Here is a 19,639-nt window from a genome sequence, read left to right as displayed (position 1 = left end):
GTCACAGCCATGGCAGCTCTGTCAACGCTGGCGAGCTTCTCGAAGCGCTTGTCCGCGCTTCGGTACCTCCGGCATCGCGTAGACAAAACGTCGAAAGTGAACGGTGGCGACTTGGTCGCAAAGGTGCTCAAAGAACACGACGTGAAGCATGTGTTCACTTTGTCGGGTGGCCACATCTCACCGATACTCGTCGGTGCGGAGAAACTCGGAATTCGAATCGTCGACACTCGGCACGAAGTCAACACGGTCTTCGCTGCGGATGCGGTGGCGCGACTCACTGGCAACGTAGGGGTGGCTGCAGTGACCGCGGGACCTGGTGTCACAAATACGATCACGGCGGTGAAGAACGCTCAGATGGCGGAGTCACCTGTGCTGTTGCTCGGCGGAGCGGCTGCCAGCGCAGCTAAAGGGCGAGGTGCTCTCCAGGACATCGATCAGCTGTCCCTATTCAAGTCCCTGTGCAAATTTTCTGCGTCTGCAACCACCGTCCGGGACATCGTACCGACAGTCCGCGCAGCGATCCAGGCCGCTCTATCGGATACGCCGGGTCCGGTGTTCGTGGAGCTTCCGCTCGACGTTCTCTACCCGTACGAAATCGTCCGCAAGGAGGTTGTGGGGAACGATTCTGGGACCGCAAAGAGCCTCGGACAGAAGATAGTGAACTGGTATCTCGAGCTTTACCTGCACAATTTATTTGCCGGCGGCCTCGACGCCACTGAATTCGGTCCGCTGCCAGTCAATATTCCTCTCACGAGCTCGGAACAGGTAAAACAAGCCGCTGGTTTTCTCTCCGGTGCCAAGAAGCCGGTTTTCATCCTCGGTAGCCAGGCCACTCTAGGCCCGAAGGACGCCAAGGATCTCAAAGCAATTCTGGAGGGTTTCGGAGTGCCATGCTTCCTCGGCGGGATGTCCAGAGGGGTCTTGGGCAGGGACAGTCCCTATCAATTCCGGCACTGTAGGAGAGATGCCTTGAAGCAGGCGGACGTCGTCTTCCTCATTGGTTCGGTGTGCGATTTCCGGCTATCGTATGGTCGAGTCTTCAACAAGAAATCGAAAATCGTAGCGGTGAACCGCAACAAAGAGCAACTCTGGAAAAACTCCGACGCCTTCTGGAAGCCCACTCTGGCTATCCAAGCTGACGTGGGGTCGTTCGTGGCAGACTTACAGAAAGCTCTGCCTTCCTACAAGTGCGACAGCTCTTGGATACAGGAACTCCGTGCGAAAGACGATGCCAAAGAAGAGAAAAACGCAGAAATGGCCAAGGCGCCTGTCGACAAGCACCTGAACCCCATGAAGTTGCTGCAGGTTCTGGAGAATGTGATGCCCGACAACACTATCATAGTCGCCGATGGAGGTGATTTCGTAGCGACAGCTTCTTACATTTTGAAACCGCGGGGAGCCCTGCAGTGGCTCGATCCTGGAGCGTTCGGAACGCTAGGTGTCGGCGGCGGGTTTGCCCTGGGTGCGAAACTCGTCAATCCCGAGGCTAACGTTGTTATCATTTATGGCGATGGCTCCGCCGGTTACTCTATCATGGAAATGGATTCTTTCACGAGACAGAAGATCCCGGTGACCGCGATCATTGGCAACGATGCCTGCTGGACGCAAATTCTGAGGGAACAGGTGCGTAACATCGCTGTCTCTCGATAATTGTGGTCGTGAAATTCCCTCCGGACTTACGATCTGATCGTCCCGATCCTGAACAATTGTGAAAAAAAAAGCAATCGTCAGCGATCCCTATTCTTGATCCGTTCCAACCCTTTGAACAATTCCAGATAAATATGTTCAACTCCTCGGTCGCATGCCCGCTCGCCTACAGCAACTACGAGCTCGTCGCCGAAGGACTCGGAGCCGAGGGTCGGCTCCTCAGGGCAGAGGACGAAAATCGACTGGCTGAAGTCTTCCGCGAGGCTTTCAAACTCAATAAGGAAGGGAAGAGTGTTCTGATCAATGCTCTCATCGGGAAAACGGCTTTCCGAGACGGCAGCATTTCGGTTTGAGCCCGAAAAATCTTTTCGGTAACCTCGGAGACTACTGCCCGCTTCCAAGCGACGATGCAATGCATCAATGCTCTCTCGATTTGCTCAAGGAACGAACGATCAAATCAATTATTCGATAACTTAGTCAACCAATCAAATAGGACCGAATGGTTTGTTTTCTGCGATTCCGGGACCGCGAAAAGGTTTTTTGTGAAATGCGAATATCTTCCGTGTCGGACCAAATGAATCAAATTTTGTTGCTCGCTCCGGATCTTCCGCGTTTTGATTGGCTCCCCAGCAGGGTGTGGGACTTGAAGGGTACCATTGTGTATGAATATGAATCATGTTCCGCCCCGGCTTCGATTCGGGAGCTTCGACACTATGTGAAATTGAAAAAAAACGAGAACGCGTCGTCAGACTGGGGACTTTATTTACAGGGATAAGTATAAGTAACTTTCTCACTACATATAATAAATTAAAATGTAAAAATCAATCTCAATATGTTGGCAAAACAATTCCATATTATACCTAGTAGGAACACCCGTCTAGGGAGTAGTCTGATGAGAAAGGAAAGAGAGCATGAGGATATCCTGGACAGAATCGGCAGCTTTGAGTGGGGAAATTATTGAAATCAGTCTCCCCTTCACAAAGAGTTCGGACCGTCCCCGGATGGATCGGACGAGCTGTGAACCCCAATCAATTCGTGAGTAAGAGAGAAGACCATGTAGAATACCTGACTCGCTAATAATGAGACTTCTAGGAAAATGTCTCTCGGGGAGTCGGCGTCAAAGGATCAATAGATCAGTTCCCCTCTGGTCAAATAATTTTCTCGATGAAAAGATACGCCCCGGGAATCATTGTCAATAATCCGTTGCTCAAAGTGCTGCCTTGAAGGGCGATCTACCACTCGACGTCGGTTGGTAGATCGATTGCGTGAATAGAGAAGGCGGACTCGACTACTTGGAGTTATTCAACTAGGAGTACGATGGCACCGTTAGCAAGCGTCCGACGGAGTTCTCGACTCCGACGTGCTCGTTCATGCTATAATACATATCACTCGGATTGGCATCGCCAACGCGTCAACAAAGGATGATTGACGTTCGATGGAACGACGTGCTTTAGGTCGGATGCGACGATGACTAGGCGGAGATCGGAGTTCCTTGACTGGAGCCAGACGGGCTGATGACTGAGCTGTTCGGAGAGCACATGCAGTACATGAGACCACAGGAAACACAAGGCGTAGTCGACGTTGCGCGTGCCGTTACTGAAAGGGCAAGAAAGTCTGGTTCAGGATATGTTCGGGCCGCCTATCGGAAATCTTGCTGGAAAGTCGAGGGAGCTCGCAAGCACGCAAGCAAATAGCGTCGGAGGAGGCACCTCGGGAACTCGATGACCTCGCAGACGACTCACCTCCAACCGGCTTATTGTTGTTCTTGTTCTGGTTGTTGTAATACTTCTTCTGACGTGCGCGAGAATTCTGGAACCATACTTGAGTGACTCTCTTGCTTAGACCGGTTATCTGCGCGATCCGTTCGAGATCCTGTCCATCAGGATTCGAGTCAAGGTTGAAGTTCGCTTGCAGAACTTGCAGCTGCTCTTCGGTGAACGTTGTTCGAACTCGTTTGGTTTTCGCTCGAGGATTGTGATCTTGATCTGCATTATCTGTAATCGAGACAGGCATTTCCATCAGCAATTTGATCTCATCCGTCGCCGGCGATGAACGCAGCCTTCCGGGCGAGGATGGTTGCCAGGTTCCTGACACTGATTTTGGTCACGGCCGTCTTCCGGCAGACTTACCGTCTGTTGACTGACTACCGGGGTCTATGAGTTCGCAGAAATGGATTTTGCACAAAACCCTACCGTCGTGCAAAGCGAATTCCTCTCCAGTTGAGAGTTGTCTTTTGCATTCTTCGCAAGCGAAGCAAGCAAGGTGGTAGACTTGATCCCGGGCTCTCCTTACCCAATCCGACGACTGGATGCCTCGTGTACACTTCGAGCAGCGGACTCCAAATTGCCTGAAACATGAGAAATCGGACTAAAAACCCCGAAATCCGTATTCCAGACGACGTCATTTTCCTCGCGATAGCGAGAACCGGCCCTGCATTCCGTCTGGCAATCCACGGCCACAATCCAACGCCCGATCACCTTTCATGCAGCTTGCAGTTTCGGCATTTTAGCCCCTCCCACGCACGGAATGGTCACGGGTGACCAGCAAGGGGAGGCTCAACATCACTGCGAGTTCGAACTCCCGAGCGGAGGCTCCGGTCGAATCTTACCCGCGGGAGCTCACTATTTATAAGTGATCTCTCTATAGATCAATCCCAATCCATGTACCGTAAGGTGTGGTTCTCAGCAGCGAGGAGAAGGAGGAATATCCGTTTTCCTCTGGAACTTTTGCCGGGAGCAGGGAGCATTGCCTCTGACTTTTCGTCGTTTGTTAGGTAACCTGAGCCGCATGCTACTCCTGAATGAGTTCTGAGTTCGACCTCCATCCTGTGCAAGCCGGTCGAGCTCACGGGTCAGCCACCCGAGTGTGAGCGAATTCACTTGTCACCCGTTCCAGTGTTTCCACGCACGATTGTCAGGCGACTATCCGATTGAAACGAGATATTTGGAGCAAGCGATGACATATGTTTTGACTGACATCATGAATGTAGTTTGCAGCAGCCAGTGCATCGTCTAATTCAGACTCATCCTATTACAACTGGTGATGTGCTTCTTCGAGGCGGCTCTACGAGGTGTTAATCGTATGGAAATCACTGGAACAGATGTTCAGCAAAGGGAGCACCGACGAGGTGTCTGCGCCCTCCCGGTGCTCTCGCTAGCCTTGGGTTACATTTCGAATGTGAGCGAGCTTTAACGCTGAATGAATAGCTCAATTTGGTCTGCTTGTTGCTTATAGCCTTTTACGCTTGGACCATGCTTCGGGCAGCCTCGATTGTGACTAAGATGGCGTTCGTGGGCAGTCTCAGCGCCCGGCTTCTCGAAATCAAAACGCCGTGCCGCCGTGTTCGCCGCTGACGGCTAGCTCTATCTCTGACTGACTGAGAGGACATGAGTGGAGATTCCACCGACTAAATTGAGGGAAGACGCTTTTACAGGTGCATTTTTGCCCGGCAGTTTCATTCGAGAGTATCCGCTTGACAACGAGCGACGGTTGTCCTCGTAGCTGATGTCACGTCTGAGGAATAGGTTCCCGTCCCCATCGAAGTCGTCGTAGTTCCCTGGCTTCGATTGCTGCTGCTGCTGCTGGCACTACTACTGACTGGTTGTGAGTTGGCCTAAGCTGATTTGCAACCCGAGTCTTCTTTTCTTCCTGCTTCTCCTATCAATGAAGTCGCTCGGTGCGAGTATACGGGTGAATCGCAACAACTCGATTACTCGTTCGTCTATTCGCTCTCCCGAGCTCTTACTTTTACGAAGCTGTCTCAACTTCACTCCTATCCTCTCGTTCGACACGAATGCGTCGGTGAGCCGCGGATTCCCTTCCTTCTTTTTCCTCTGGATTTCTCGAGTTCCTCAAGCATTCATCGACTGACGGTCGAGCTCGTAGTTATGAAGAACAAAGATCATAGTCCCGAAAGTACGGGACGAATGGTACGAATAGCCGGTAGGACTAGAAGGCCGGAAGGACCCCGGCCGAAGTATCGGTGACGACGGACGGCGGCGTGCAGAGCTCTTCGCCGGCCGCACACCGCGTTTGCACAGAGCGGCCTCGATCAACGACGTTGGGAACCGGATCGACTCGGTGGAAACTGGACGCAGGCACGAGCGTGCGGTCACATGGGGTTTCAAGAGTCCGAGCAGGCGTAGCGGCTTCGGCTCTCACTCGCTCAGACCTAACGATGCCCGCCGGCGATTCATTTAGCGTCCTTCCTGATCAGTGCTAGCCCACTGTTCGACCGTCTGTCTGTCCGTCCGTCCGACCGACCAGCAGGCAGAACGTTCGTCGGTCGGTGCCTCCGCTCAGCCGACTGCCCGCCCGCCCGCTTTGGCTGCTCATCCGGTTGGGCCGAGCGTTCCTCGCTCGCTGGATGTCTTGTGTACCGAGAACGAACATCGGTTTCATGCTCTCGTTTCGATTGCATTCCCTGTTTACCCAACATATCTATCATTGACAGAGGGAAGGTGCAGGGGAAAGCGAGACCTCCCATCTGTAGAGAAATGTACGCCAGTCTCCTACATCCAGCCGCCCATGCCCACCATTCCATTCTTGGATCGGTTGTGGAGAGCTGGCGAACTTACCTGATTCTACGTACGTCTCATGTGTTTCTGCATATCATGTGTTTACCATAGAATCGGGGAGCCGAACAGAGACGTATGGCAAGGGAAGAAGGTCGGCATAAAAATGCTTTCACCTTCTCGAATCTTTTTTTCCGACTTGGACAGCCCTTGCCAAATAGCTGGCAAGCGAGTGAGAGAGAGACCGGCTGCGCGGGGTGAGAGAGCCTCGGAGATATGTAAATAAGCTCTGATTGGGATAAGTTTTTGTCCAAATACAACAGCGTTGAACGAAGTAAGGGGAATGCTTGGCAAACGCTCCGAGACTGTTGTCGCTTGTCGGAGGAGCGGACTGTGTGCGCTGCTTCCGCCGCCAGCGCTTGCCCCCGTAGTATCGACTCGAAACACCGGTTTGGACTCAAAACTCGAAAACAACCTTTTTTCCTGAACCCTGCGTCGGAGCCGACCTGTGTCTCGAGAGAGCCCGACGAGCGGCAGTCGGGCTTCTCCTCGAATGTCTCGAGAGAATTTTCTCTCCTGCTATCATCCGCGGATGCCAGATCAGGATCGTCTTCGTTGAAGGCAATACTCGAAACTTGTCGGAGATTCTGCACACGGCAGTACCCGCAGCTTGAACACTTGCGTTGGGTAATATGACGCACGAGCCTGTGGAGACTTCCGAAAAAGCGGGAACCGTCGCGCCGTCCTCTCAGCGGTCGGCTCTGATACCGAGCATGAATGTGACCGTCTACTGGTTGAATGTTATAGGTAGCTTCCCCCGAGGGAGAAGCCACTCACACGGTCCGTTCACAAATTGAATGTAGCGGAGCAGCTGTCGGCGAATGGGCATCATTCATTGGATATCCGATCGCAGCTCGGAATCGGCACGAAGAAATCCGCAAACCAACACCGTCCTGTTTGGGAGTTTTTCCCCCGTCCAACGGAGACTGAATGCGGAATAGCCTCATTTAACGCTCCACTGGGTCTGACTTGTCTCTCGTTGTTTCCTCCTTGTCTACGATGTTCTGCCGGTGCTTTGAGCCCTAGTTGCCAAGTCCGAGGCTCCCCTGGTCGGTCCGTCTCGCGAGGCACTGCGGACAGGGAGGCAGCACCTGCCGACCACCTCTGCCAAAGAGACTGCATCGGCAACACTCGCGCTGAGGTCCTGATTGCAGCTTTGAAGTCTCCCGCACCGAGTCTCCCGCAGGAAGATGGCAAAACGAGAAGCGAAAAAGGAAAGTGTTTCTGCCTGATCGATCCTCTCGGTTGGACTTCGGCTGCTCGGTCTATCGAACGGCCAGGAGTTTCAGCCACCAGAGCTCGTATTAGTGGCTGAGGTTGCGAACGCTTAATCGCTATCCACTCGTGGCTTTCGTACATTCGTACGATATGATGACCGCCAGAGCATGAGCAGATTGCATCGCTTTTGCGACCATCAGAGCGCATCGACGTGGATCATCGAAGCCACCTCCCCCCCCCTCACATCCCTCCCGTTCTGAGGTCAAGGGAGCATCTCTTTCGAAGACTATTCTCTGCGTCTAGTTATGTCTCGGTATGCGCGAGGACGAGGATCCGGAGGTCGCACAAAGGCTCTCCCTCCCACGGAAAGAGTAAAAAACTGCGTCAGACGAGGAGTCACAAGTCCGCCGGAAGCCCACAAGCGTTTGTCTGGACGAGAGTGCGTGTGCTTTAGGCGAAGCCCCGCCTTCCGTCTGGCCAATGGGAGCAACGAGGAGGCAAAGGGAGGCTCTTCCTATGTTCGTTAAGGCTACGCACGAGTCTATGCACGTCTTGCTGTCGTGTATTTGAGCAGGAACGGAAGAGTTTTCGAGTCCGGAAAAAAACCAATGCTGCGCATTAGTCAGTTCGGCAAGGGTTTGCTTGACGAATTTCCGGAATCGAGGATCGGGCTCCGCTCCGACGCTGAATACCCAGGAATCGATTGAGAGGGAAATTAGAAAATGAAGGTCAATAATATCGAACTTCTATTCCTGGCAGCAACCATATTCACGCAGACGGGACGCTTTTGCACGAACGACATGGTACTCTTTCCGGGACTCGTCGAGCCTAGAAGAGGAACACGGAAATAAGAAGAACCAGGGCCTGCTATTCCGAGAGTATCCCCGAGCAGCGATTCATTTGGTAGAGGGAGGAAAAGAGGAGAGCGACGCAAATCCAGCAAAGTATGATGATCGTCGCTCAATTTTTCCCTATGAAGACACGAACGAGCTGGGAATTTATACATCTTAAGCTTGTTAGAGACAGGCAAAGACTTGTCATTGAGCGCGGCCAATTCGATTATGTCGCTCACTCCCGGCCTCTGTCTCTGGTCGCCGAGTTCGAAGTCTGCTCCTCGGCTGCGCCAAGCCCGATCGTCCTCCTCCAGCCATTCTCCTGGCCGTTCTCGTGGTGGAATCAGCTGATTTTTGTACCTGTCGCTTGCTAGCTCGCTCGCCCGCCCGCGATCCGAGACTGCTAGCGGAATCTCGGAGTTCCCAATGTTCCTTCCGGTGCTCTGCCCCCTATGTGGTGGTGGCAGCAGCTGAGTCTAACAAAGTGGAAGGATCGGCTCGATTCAATCATCATCTTCGTTCAAACGCCGCCCAGATGACTGGTCGGTCAGACCATGGCTGGCTGGCTTGCTGGCTGGCTTGCTCCCGAAGTAGAACGACGGCGAGGAGCGACTCAGTCAGGTAGCAACGAACAGAAACGCGCGGTAAAAGGATTCACGCACTCATTGAGTTAGGGAAATGTTCAGCGGAGCGAACTATTCGCACCCTTCACTCGTCTCGAGGTTGCTGCTTCTGCTGCGGCGGCGGTGACGACGACATCAGAATGCTTTGTTTACTCTTGTTCTTGGCTGTTAGGAACGACTGATTAACGACGTTTGTCTACTGGTGTATGCGGCGCGGGGTTCGCGGACTCGCCTCTGCCAAGAGGCGACGACTTTCGGAATTTCGAACTCCTGATGAAGGCATCAGAGATCTCACCTCGCGTAGTCCTGCTTGCAGTATACGTTGTTATCCCGGAAGAAACACGTTGAATCCTTCTCCAACAGACAATCGCACACGCAGCATCGCAGACAGTCCACGTGCCAGGAGCAGTTGTCCACTTGAAGTTGCACGCGCTCCAGAATCAACTGTCCACAGCCTCCGCAGATTGTTCCTCGTTCGGCCTGAAAACGACATGTCTTCGTAATTATGCGTAGGCTTGCCCGAGAGTATGCAGTCGCCATCGTCCGGATTCAGCCGAAATCTCCCATCTGGCTTTCACTGAAATCCAGGACGGAAGGGCATGAGTCAAGAGTGGTCCGGAAGTAGCGCGAGCAAATGTCGGCTCGAATCAATGGCTTTCATCGTATGGAATGATCGAGCTGAGGGATGGAACGCGTATCCTCACGGGAATTCTTTCGGGAAACGTTCCGGAGATCCCGACGGGGAGTCTGTTCGAAACCTCGAGAAATCTCCAGTCGCTGCTTGCCACTCGAGAAGCGTCATGTCTACGGAATGAAGTTCTCGTGGCGGTATTGACGAAGTTTGCCCATGGGGTGACCATACGGCGGTCCTGGGAGATTCGAGAGTTTCGCAAGAAAGACAAAAGTGGAGTCGAGGGTGAAGTCGAAGGCTGAGCACGATCCATAGAGGATATGAGGGCCGAGCCACCCCGAATCCATATCTGATCGAGCGCGTACGAGAAAGTAGCTACGCCAAATGACCTCGAACACTTTCTCTGTTGCGACCTCCACTGGACAGAACCCCGTCGAAGATGGCTATCGCGGCTCTCGAGTATCGCTCCGCTGCACAACGACATGGGAGTTCGTGTCAAAACCGGTGGATTATCCGATAAGCCGATTGCTTCATCATGTGATTCAATAGCTCGAAATGAATGTGTCGAGAAAACAAGTTCAAATCCGACTCTCGGGCCTGTCTGGTGGACTTCTTCCACGGCTGCAGTGTACTACAAAATGGAGTTCTTACGAAAGTTCACTCACGCCACAGCTTGGCGCTTATCGTCGCCGAGATCTGAGGTCGAATTGCTGAAACACAATAGGCGAGGAAGCTAAAGCCATTTATCTTACATGACTTCTCAGGGCGAAGTTTCAGCAGCAGCGGCGGCTGCTGCTACTGTGTTCGCCCGTTGTTTTGTACTTCCAACCGGCAGCAGAAGACCGACATACGAACCGAGAGAAGTACCGAGAGAAGTCGTCTGACAGACGAACGAGACAGACAGAGGGACGAACATATATACAAGGGAAGGAAGAGAGAGAGGCTTTTGTGAGAGCCTCTCGAGATTCTTGAGGACCGGCGGTGAAGCTCTGAGGAGGATCGCGATGCTCAGAACACTTTAAACAGGATCAACCCTTGCGGACGAAAGAGAGAACGGCCAGCCGACTCCTCACTTTGCGACTAAGTGGATCAGCGAACGCAAGCGAGGAGCCGTATCGTCTTCCCGGACGGAAAAATCTCGCAAGCCCTCAGTTTTGCAAAGCAAGCAACCTTTGTTTCAGGGATCCGTTGAATAGGAGAGCTCCGCCGTGACACTGGCCGATAGTTCGAAGCTATTCTTATTCTCTTCAGGAACGACGAGCAAAATGCTCCTGGCCGTCAGAAGTCTGGAGATCAGTCGCTAATCTAAATTAGTGAAAATCGATCTGCCTCCTTCCGACTAGAGCATCGCATGTATCTCCTGAAACTGTGAGAGGAGCGACTTTCGTCGAAGAATGGGAAGCCTCTCGTGGTCTTCGAGAACTCGGTTATCTCTTGACTGAACAGACGGGAACTCGCTGTTGTGTTGTTTCTTGCATTGAGGTGTGAGCACCGGTCGTCGTCGTGGTGGTGGTGACGGTTTTGGGCGACTTCGTCGGGACTGGAGTCAGAGCAGAAGGCGCGTCTGAAGAACGCAAAAGAGAAAGCCGCCGAGAGAGTGAGCAGTGACTGAGTGGTACTGATAGGTACAATGTGCTCTGCGGTCGTATGTGTCTCCGAAAGCGACAGAGGCGAGTACATGGGCGGGTGTATTGGTTGGCATTGTGTGCTGCGATACCACAAACCCGCTTGACTCTCTCGGTCGCTCACTCGCTCCGCTCGCCTAACTCTATGGTCGGATGGTTAGATTGCACCATGTCGCATGTACCGCGTGTTCTTGACTTTTGTTCTGCCTGATCTAATGGGCTGCGCATTCGAGACAGCGTAAATCGATGTTCCGATGAGACTTCTGATGCGATAAGGTTGAGACTTCTGATCGGTTTTTCTCGTTCAGACCTAAAACCTCGGATCTCCGCCAGTCGGTGCGTAGTTTCCCAGATCACAAGTCCCCGAACAGTCCCTCAGTCTCTCGTTCCCATGAGACACCTCGAATTCGGGAGCATAATATTTCCTGAACATATCCTAACACCAACAGAGTCCTAATAGACGATTCGACGCATCGAAAGTGGCATCATTACTCGGCCCGGTTCATCGATAGGACCCAGGATCCGTAGTTTGATGTTTATCGCAGAGGGAGTGCTACGAAGAGGTTCGATAGTTACACGTGACGATTCTCTCGTGCAAGCGCCGGTGAACACCCTGTAGAAGTGAGTCTCTCAGCGGATCGCATTGTGTCAAGTCGAGTGACTTTTTGTTGCGAGAGGAGAGAGCGCGCTTCGTTGAAAGCCGCACGGTCGCTCGCTCGCTGTGACGATGTCGGGCCTAGTGGCGGCGGCGGCGACCAGAGCTCTTCATGAAGTTCTAGTCACTTCAGCAAACACTACATAACAACACGCGAATCAGTGTCCTAGGTGTAGAGCGTGTCTGAACGCTTCGATTCTAATCAGCCTCTTGGCTGTGATTAGAGGTAGCTTCCGAAGTACCGCAGCTTCGTCGGCGGGATCCTCATTGGTCTCACAGGATAAACATGTCACGCGTGCTTCGGAATCGACGCCTGGCGACGTCCCGTGACATTGAGTTGTTCTGTTCGTCCCGCCCGGGGATTGAGGTTCCTTCGACTCGGATGCCGATATTGCACGAAATCGAAAGAAAACCTCCGACGTTAAAATATCGTGGCGATGCTTCAGGGAAAAACGCGGGCCAGCTGACGGAATCGCGCCACTCACTTCCCCTCCAAATGATGACATCGCTCTCCTCATCCTCGGAACCGGTGCGAATCGAGCAATGCGCAATCAATGGATAGCATTCAAATTCATTGCCGGTCGCCAGATACAGTCTATGGGGTCTGGCTGTTGTTGTCATTGCTGCCGCAGTCGGAAGAGCAAGAGGAAACGAGCGAGCAGAAGGGTTGTCAAAACTGTCACGTTGCTAAGTTTCCTTATTTACCCTTGAGATCTATCTTTTCTTCCAAAAACAACTCCCCAGACGACAGCAGCCGCACACACCGAGGAAACGAAGGAGTCTGCTTTTCCCAAGCGTCTCACTTCTCTTAAATCAACCGAATTTCGGCAACTCTGTGGACCTTGGCAACACGAGTCACGTACCAACTGAGCAGGGGAAGAACGAAGCAAGCGACCGACAAGCCAGACAGCCTATCCGGCCACTCGTGGCGGGAGTCGGTCTCCGAGACCGCGGCTTACTCGCATGTAGCGAAAAGTTGGCTCCTCGGCTTTTTTTTTCGACCAATCGCCAGTCCCGCGAATTTCCGGAGTTCACTCTCGATGCCCGGATTCCAGAATCTCGGAGGGTATCGAAAGATCCCCCAGGCCCAGAATTCCGGCTCGCGCATATCGGCTCCTCGCGTCGGTCCTCAGTAATTGAGTGATGGGTGTGTTCGGGGCACGTGAGAACTTTGGGCTCGCTCTCGATGGAGCGGTGGGACTAAAGTCGTGCTTAACCTCTTGGTTGCCTAATTAGCTTCTTTGCAACTTGATGAGTGGAAGGAGGGAGCCCGCCGCTAACCCGCCTCCTTAGATGCTCGTTATCGTCTGCCCTCCGAGTTTGAGGGACCTCGGGGAGGGACGGTCGGGTTGTCGACGTGAGATCAATACGCCTGGCTATCGACTCCGAACATGGGGAGCCACGATGATAGCGCGGTTGTTCCGAGAAATACCGCTTAGTCAGACCGGTGAACGATTGTCATGCGGATTTGCATAGACTACATCGTCGCTCCATCAAGCGGGACGTTGCTGTTTCGGAACAGGCAGCCTTTTTTAAGAGTCCTTCGGAAATCCCAGCGAAAACCGAACGAGGACTCGAGGTCAAAGTCCCTGGAGACTGGAGACCTTCTCGAAAAAAAAGGAGAGCAAGGCATTGATTGGAAATTGGATTGTGCAATTCTTGAAGTATTCTCCTAGTTCCAGTGAGCTAATCAGGCACAGACATTTTCCAAGACATTTTCCACTCAGAAGAAGATATTTTCCCAGCTTCGGTGAAGAGTTCGACTTCACCAGTGATAATGAGACCTAAAAGTACGAGTTGAGTTTAAAGAGACAATGACGATGCTCGAGTCTTACGAATGGCCATTCCGAAGACGTTTCACGTCCTCTACACGGTAGTGGCTCTGCTGCTACCTCTGAATTTTTTTCATCTCTCCAGAGTTCTTCAAATGGGAAAACTTCCCGTATAATCTCTCCAAGAGGCTTTTTTACCTAGACGAGTCGATGCGATGAGCTTCCACATGCCGTGGGCACACGAGGACTTGCGAGCCCTTCCAATGATATATACGACTCTACCTACTCTGTTCTGAATTCATCCTGAATGTAGGACACTCCGTAGAGGAGAAAACACGTACATCCCTCGACACGGTACGGATCAGATGTCTCTTTCGCGACCCCCCACGTCGATGCCCATCCGCGAATTTCCCGCCTTTCGGAACGAACGCATGATCCCTGTCAAGGGAGCACCATCCTGGTTCGTCTCCTCCTGTTTGTCATGCGGCCGAGGATCATTGCGAGATCTACCGTCCCTTTGTTCGTATGAATCGATCTCCTCCACGTCGTGGATCCTCGAACAGGGATGGTACGATTTATACATATTCCTCCATCAGTTTCCTCTACAGAATCCCAAATCACTTCACTCCAGCAGCGAGCAGGGACGGAAGCGGAGGAATCAGAGGAACGCGAGGATGGGCACTTATTGTCAACGTGGGACTCCTCAGGCATTCGATGGAAGAATCTCGAATCTGCAGTCGGACTCCTCCGTTTTCCCACCCGAACCTCCCTGCCGGGTACTCTCCGCCGAGAGTCATCGTTGAAGGGGAAAAGATGCCCTTCGGGATTTGCTCATTGATCTCTGGACCGGCTGTGCTCTTCGGCAGGACAAAACTCGAAATTAAGGTGGATTCGACTCATATCGCTTGAAATTCGAGGATCTCAAGACGACCGACAGCTTCGGAGGACACTCCATACCATAAGAGGAAATTTCCTTCACCGGATAAAACCAACGATGGGTAATCACGGACCTCAATGAATCGACTCCCGACGATTATGAAATCAAAGCGAGCATCGTCGAGAGGGAACACGGCCCTCCCCCAGCCCAAATACACTGATTTACGCGCCTCCAGTCCGAGTGCGGTGCCCATCGGATCCTGACATCGATCAATTCTACTAGATTTCATTCGACGCCTCCTAGGAAGAGGAACCCGCGAACTCCGTGCTCTTCAGAAGCCACCGATTGCTGGTGGGAACAACCCCCTCCGATTGCCGGTCTGGGGAAAAATTCCGGCGAAACTTCCGGGAGATGATTTTCGAAGGTTCAAAGGTGTGTGAAGTCTGGGCTTCAGACTCGAGCCGGAAGCGTCCAAGGAATAGAAATCGCGTTCAACAGGCTGCATATGCCAACCTGGAACCTGTTGTTCTCAATATCATATTCCGTTCCGAGACGGTAGGATTTTTTGGCAGAGACATTTCTTAGAAGCTTCTGATTCTGATCATCTATGGATCTGTCGTGTGAAGCAATATTGAGGAAAACTTCAGTGCACCCATCGGCACTGAGAGAATTCGGCCGTACGTCTAGCTGCGTTCATAACAATTGCCATCTGGCTCCCAATCTCGATCTGGGACGATGAATGAGCGTCTATTTGAGCTTATGGATTGAGTTATATCCATGGTCGAAATCTAAGCGAATATCAAGTCTTATCCTTGGACACATTACCTATTCAAATTATTTTCACTCACTTTTACGATATCGAGGGGAAGATTGGTGTTTCGGGTCCGCCGGAGGCTCTTCTCGAAAGTGGTAGATCTCGAAAACTTGCTAAGCATCAAGTGATCCTCATCGGCCGACGAAGAGCTACACGACGTCAATTCATCCATATAAACCATGGCGTCCGATGGAGAGCCCAGCAAAGTTTTCAGAGGGCTGGCAAGGTCCTCGAGCGACATCGGAACATCGGCCAGGGCTTCAACTGCTCGCTTCGAGCGGCTCCGATCGAACACTTGAGGCACTGTCGATTATGATCACTGGCCGAAAAACGTCTCAAACGATCGCAAAGCTGCGCGTTTCTCAGCGACTTCCGTCGGTCCTTCAATGAAGCGACATCTTTGTATGAAGAGGTCGCTGTATGTCTTTACGCGGCTCGGTCCGCGATCATTTGTATCTAGTTTAACGGTTGTCAGAGCCCAGGACGGGGCGGGACTTGCACCTCGCCGGGCTCCGCCTCGACCAATGGCGAGACTCGCCGAGTGCAGATGTCGTCCTCTCAAATGGATATTTGTGTTGAAACTATCACCAACCACCATTGTTGCCGCTCTAGGCTTCGGATCGAGATACTTGATACCGACAGCAGAGCAGTAGCAGTACTTCCCAGTTTACGACGCGATGACAACGTGACTTCCGCTCGGTGCTCGAAACCCCGTGTCGTCCCTCAGAATCGAAGTCTACCCATGGAAATCGATGTCCGCTCCCGCAAAAAATTTCACCTGGCAGAAATTATTCCTCACCGAAAACAAGGACAGTCTACCGTTTAGGGGCACCCACGAGCTCTCTATGGGGGGGCTCTGCGGACAATCACATGGAGGCCGAATTCCACAGTTTCCGATCCCTTTCGGCGAATGCCAGTGGAGATTCCGCAGGTCATGACTTACGACTTACGACTAATGGAATCGAATCCGGCGTTGGAATTTACACGTCCTCAGTCGGAGCTCGGAGCGGCGCTTGGCGAGATCAAAGAGAGCGACCGAACGCGGGGGAGGAAAATATCGGGAGTAATAAAGAGGAGAACGATTCGAATCAGGACTGTTCGAAGGAATAGCTCCAGGTCGATTGGAAAAGTTCTCCTTGGCGGCTAGTCTGACCTTCCCATGTTTCTCAAAATAGGAGCCCTCCCCGTTATAAAAGCCCGGTTCGAATTCACCCAAATAGAAGACCTCCCCCAATAGAAGACCGGACCATGTTTTTCCACGAGACTCGACCACTTTCACGCGGCTTCAAACGCGACGTCACCCCACAACACCTTCAAGCGGTACGATTGACGAGTGGTCGAGTGACGAGAGCGTCGGCCACTTCTCTTGCAAACGGAGGTGGTGTGGGTTCTATCCCTGCTGCCGGCGAAATAAAACTCACTGGAAAACAGGGACCTGGCATAGATTCTCCTGAATTTGCCATCCACTCTCTGGACCCGCTCTCGCTAGCAATGCGGGAAACCGGGGCTGTTGGATATCCCCCACGCAGTGTACGACAAGCGCATGCGCAGGTTCTCTGAGCGCGCTTTGTCTTCGTTTCTCTATGAATGAATCCGCATCGGGATATCCGTCGCCGTCGAAGACAGATCGAAGAAATAAGGCACGTGCCAACGTCAAGATCTCACCATGCCAAGACCGAGAGCTCGGAAAACTTACACCGCAGCGTTCAAGAAGAAGATTATCGGAGATATCAATCGTTCAAGCCATGTAAAGGTCTGTAAAAGCCATGCTCTCTGCCCGAGGATGGTCCGCAGATGGAAAAGTGATTCGGCTTTGCAAGCTCTAAGCGGCACTGACACCACGCGAAAACGAGCTCAGGGCGCGGGTAGGAAAACTTCCCCCGGACAGCTTGAAGATGCTCGTCGTTCTTGCCATCCGTGGCGATGGGACACCATGCAAACCTCTGGTCATTCTCAAAGGTTCGGCAAACACGGCGTTCTCGTTTGTGAGAGCCAGAGAGCCTGGGCTACCCAGAGCCTGCTCCGAAAGTACGTCGAGTTCCTTACTCCCCTGGTGACTAGGGGCCAACGTCGAAGCTTGCTTGTTTGGGATTCCGCAAGCACGCATCGAGCGAAAGGTATGAAAGCTTATCTGGAACGCAGGTGAATCGATCAAGCGATGATACCATCAGGCTGTACAGCCTATCTACAGAGCCTGGATATAGTCATCAACTAACCATTCAAAGACAGAATCAAGCTTGAGGTGAATAAGTATATCGAGACGGAATCTTCGCGGAATACCCGGGGCAACCTCGTGAGACCGAACGTTGCCACGGTGTGTGACTGGGTCCGTTTTTCGTGGGATTCGCTTTCTCCCGGTATATTCACCACCGCTCTAAGATCGTCATATCTACTCGTTGGCCAAAGCCTTGCTGACTTGGCCGTATACAAGCACGATGAAATCGGCCCTCTATTTCGATCTCACCTCGACACCCACAATGGGGAATCAACTTCAGTCATTACTCCTCTCACATACGAATCCGACTATGAAACCATCATCGATGAGTGATGTACCTCTCTTCAGAGTCATTCTATCAACATACGGGGAGTTGACGTACCCTTGAAGAATCTCTCCGCCATGAGATTTGCATCTTTCATATTTCCATCACCCCGAGTACTTTCCTCGTGCAATAAACTTTTAGTCACGTCATATTCCCAAAAAAAGTCGGTCTTCTATTGAGGGGGGGTCTTCTAATTTCTAATTGGGGGATTTTGAACCGGGCTTCTATAACGGGGAGGGCTTCGATTAGGAGAAACACGGTAGGAGAAAGATGGCATCGCGAATCCCCCTAAAGCAATCGTGCATTGGCGACCTTCTCACATGTCTGGAATGCCGACTAAGCTCATCAAATCTTTCCTCAAGAACCGACTCTCAACTATACGCGCAAACGAATATCGACACAATACACAACCAATGAATATATCTATACCTGTGTATTTTTCAGTCTATCTATCAACAGCCGTGTTTGGTTAGGTGTTTATACGAACGTCTGAGCAACTGAGGTTTCCCTTGATCAAATCTGAAGATGGATTAGTCTCCGATCAGAAACAGAGACCAGACCCCGACAGGACTGACTGAGAGCGACTGTCATCGACTACCGACGCTCGGAACTGGGGAGAGTCGATGAGACTGATACTTCGTAAAATTACGAAAAATCAAAAACGATTCTGCGCGAATGACATTATACGTGAGTAGAGTAGAGTACCGTTCTTCCTCGGCAGCGGTTTCCAGCTAAACGAGATAGAGCGTTGAGTTCGGTTATAGACTGAAGGAAACGTTTTTTGGAGCGAGTATTCGGGGGATAGGCGCAAGGGCGGCGACAGGTCAAGCGCCATTCCGGGACAACCAGGAACTAACTGAGAGATCTCCCGAAGCTCAATCATTGAGATCGATTTTCAAGTGGGAGAAGAAACATTCCTGTGCCGAAGGGCGAATCTCCACATACGATGTCCACAACCGGATGTTCGAAAATCCCTCTACTGAATTTCGGGGCAGGGAGGAACTTGGAGAGAGACGTCGAAGACGGCGGCCCGGTCCAGCTCTGGCCCCTGTTCGAGAGTCAATCCCATCACGGATCCTGTTCTCGACCCGACCGCCCTTGCTCTATGATATGGTCAGAGAATCAATGTATTTGACTCTTCGATGAATATGCAGGAGTTTCTCCTTCGTCTCGAGGACGTGCTGTGAGCTCTCCTATAGAATGACTCTCTGTCTGATTCATGGGCACCTCCTGGAGACCCAAAGACGGGAATGGGCCTGGAATGAGTGTTTCCCACTTCAAAAATATCCGGGAGAGACGTGCTGCGACCGAGCTTGCAGGCAACCGAGCCATAAGTTTCTTTGCCTGGAAGGCAACAGTGAGGAGAGAGAGCGCTCAAGATAGTATTCCCGGGAAATCGAGAAGTCCCCAGTTTTCGGGTTCTCTGACGTCTATAGAGCAGCGTTTCTCAAACTAGGGGGACGCGTCTCCCGGGGGAGACGCGGGGAAAATCTAGGGGAGACGCTTAGGGTTCCGAGAATTCCCGACCGACCTAATATCAAGTTTCTGAAAGCTTATCAAGCCCATTGCTACTGCACTCCAAGCTTATAATCATTGTACAATTAAAGGATCAAGCCGTATCTACGGATGAAACGGCACTGTGGCATGTCTCGGTCGAAACTCTATATTCTCAGATATTCGATGACCCTCGGAGGAGACGCGAGCGCTCCCCAAAGGGCAGAAGGGAGACGTAGGAGAAAAAAGTTTGAGAATCGCTGCTATAGAGCGTTTTCGAAGGAGCGGGAAGTCCCGAATTTATTCCTCACTCTTCAGCTCAAGGTATTATTCTCC

At 52.0% G+C, this 19,639-nt stretch overlaps 2 protein-coding genes across 2 annotated transcripts; one reads left to right on the top strand and one right to left on the bottom strand.

Moving 5' to 3' along the window:
- On the top strand, window positions 1-2,118 carry LOC100908087 (acetolactate synthase-like protein). Its single transcript, XM_003744194.3, has 2 exons — window positions 1-1,623; window positions 1,776-2,118. The coding sequence occupies exons 1-2, from the start codon at window positions 10-12 to the stop codon at window positions 1,998-2,000; spliced, it is 1,839 nt and encodes a 612-aa protein (XP_003744242.3). The 5' UTR covers window positions 1-9; the 3' UTR covers window positions 2,001-2,118.
- Window positions 2,119-3,118: 1,000 nt separating this feature from the next.
- Window positions 3,119-15,510, bottom strand: Awh (LIM/homeobox protein arrowhead). The gene is made up of 5 exons (XM_018639849.2): window positions 15,304-15,510; window positions 9,191-9,375; window positions 3,777-3,994; window positions 3,390-3,641; window positions 3,119-3,261 (listed from the first exon to the last, which is right to left on the bottom strand). Exons 1-5 carry the CDS (start codon window positions 15,508-15,510, stop codon window positions 3,119-3,121), a joined length of 1,005 nt encoding a protein of 334 aa, XP_018495365.2.
- Between the last annotated feature and the right edge of the window lie 4,129 nt (window positions 15,511-19,639).

This window comes from Galendromus occidentalis, unplaced genomic scaffold (genome assembly GCF_000255335.2).
Source record: "Galendromus occidentalis unplaced genomic scaffold, Mocc_1.1 scf7180000077460, whole genome shotgun sequence".
NCBI classification, from domain to species: domain Eukaryota; kingdom Metazoa; phylum Arthropoda; class Arachnida; order Mesostigmata; family Phytoseiidae; genus Galendromus; species Galendromus occidentalis.
Note: the sequence above shows the minus strand (reverse complement) of the source record. Positions and strands in the feature narration are given on the sequence as shown.

Bases quoted from the DNA above. Each gene is read 5' to 3' on its own strand.
- LOC100908087 (XM_003744194.3), top strand. From the start codon at position 10: ATGGCAGCTCTGTCAACGCTGGCGAGCTTCTCGAAGCGCTTGTCCGCG. The intron at 1,624-1,775 runs GTGCGTAACATC...GAACAATTCCAG, and splicing joins CGCAAATTCTGAGGGAACAG to ATAAATATGTTCAACTCCTC.
- Awh (XM_018639849.2), bottom strand. From the start codon at position 15,510: ATGTCGCTCGAGGACCTTGCCAGCCCTCTGAAAACTTTGCTGGGCTCT. The intron at 3,642-3,776 runs GTAAGTCTGCCG...TCTCGATTACAG, and splicing joins CGGTAGTCAGTCAACAGACG to ATAATGCAGATCAAGATCAC. The intron at 3,262-3,389 runs GTGAGTCGTCTG...ATCCTGAACCAG, and splicing joins CAACAATAAGCCGGTTGGAG to ACTTTCTTGCCCTTTCAGTA.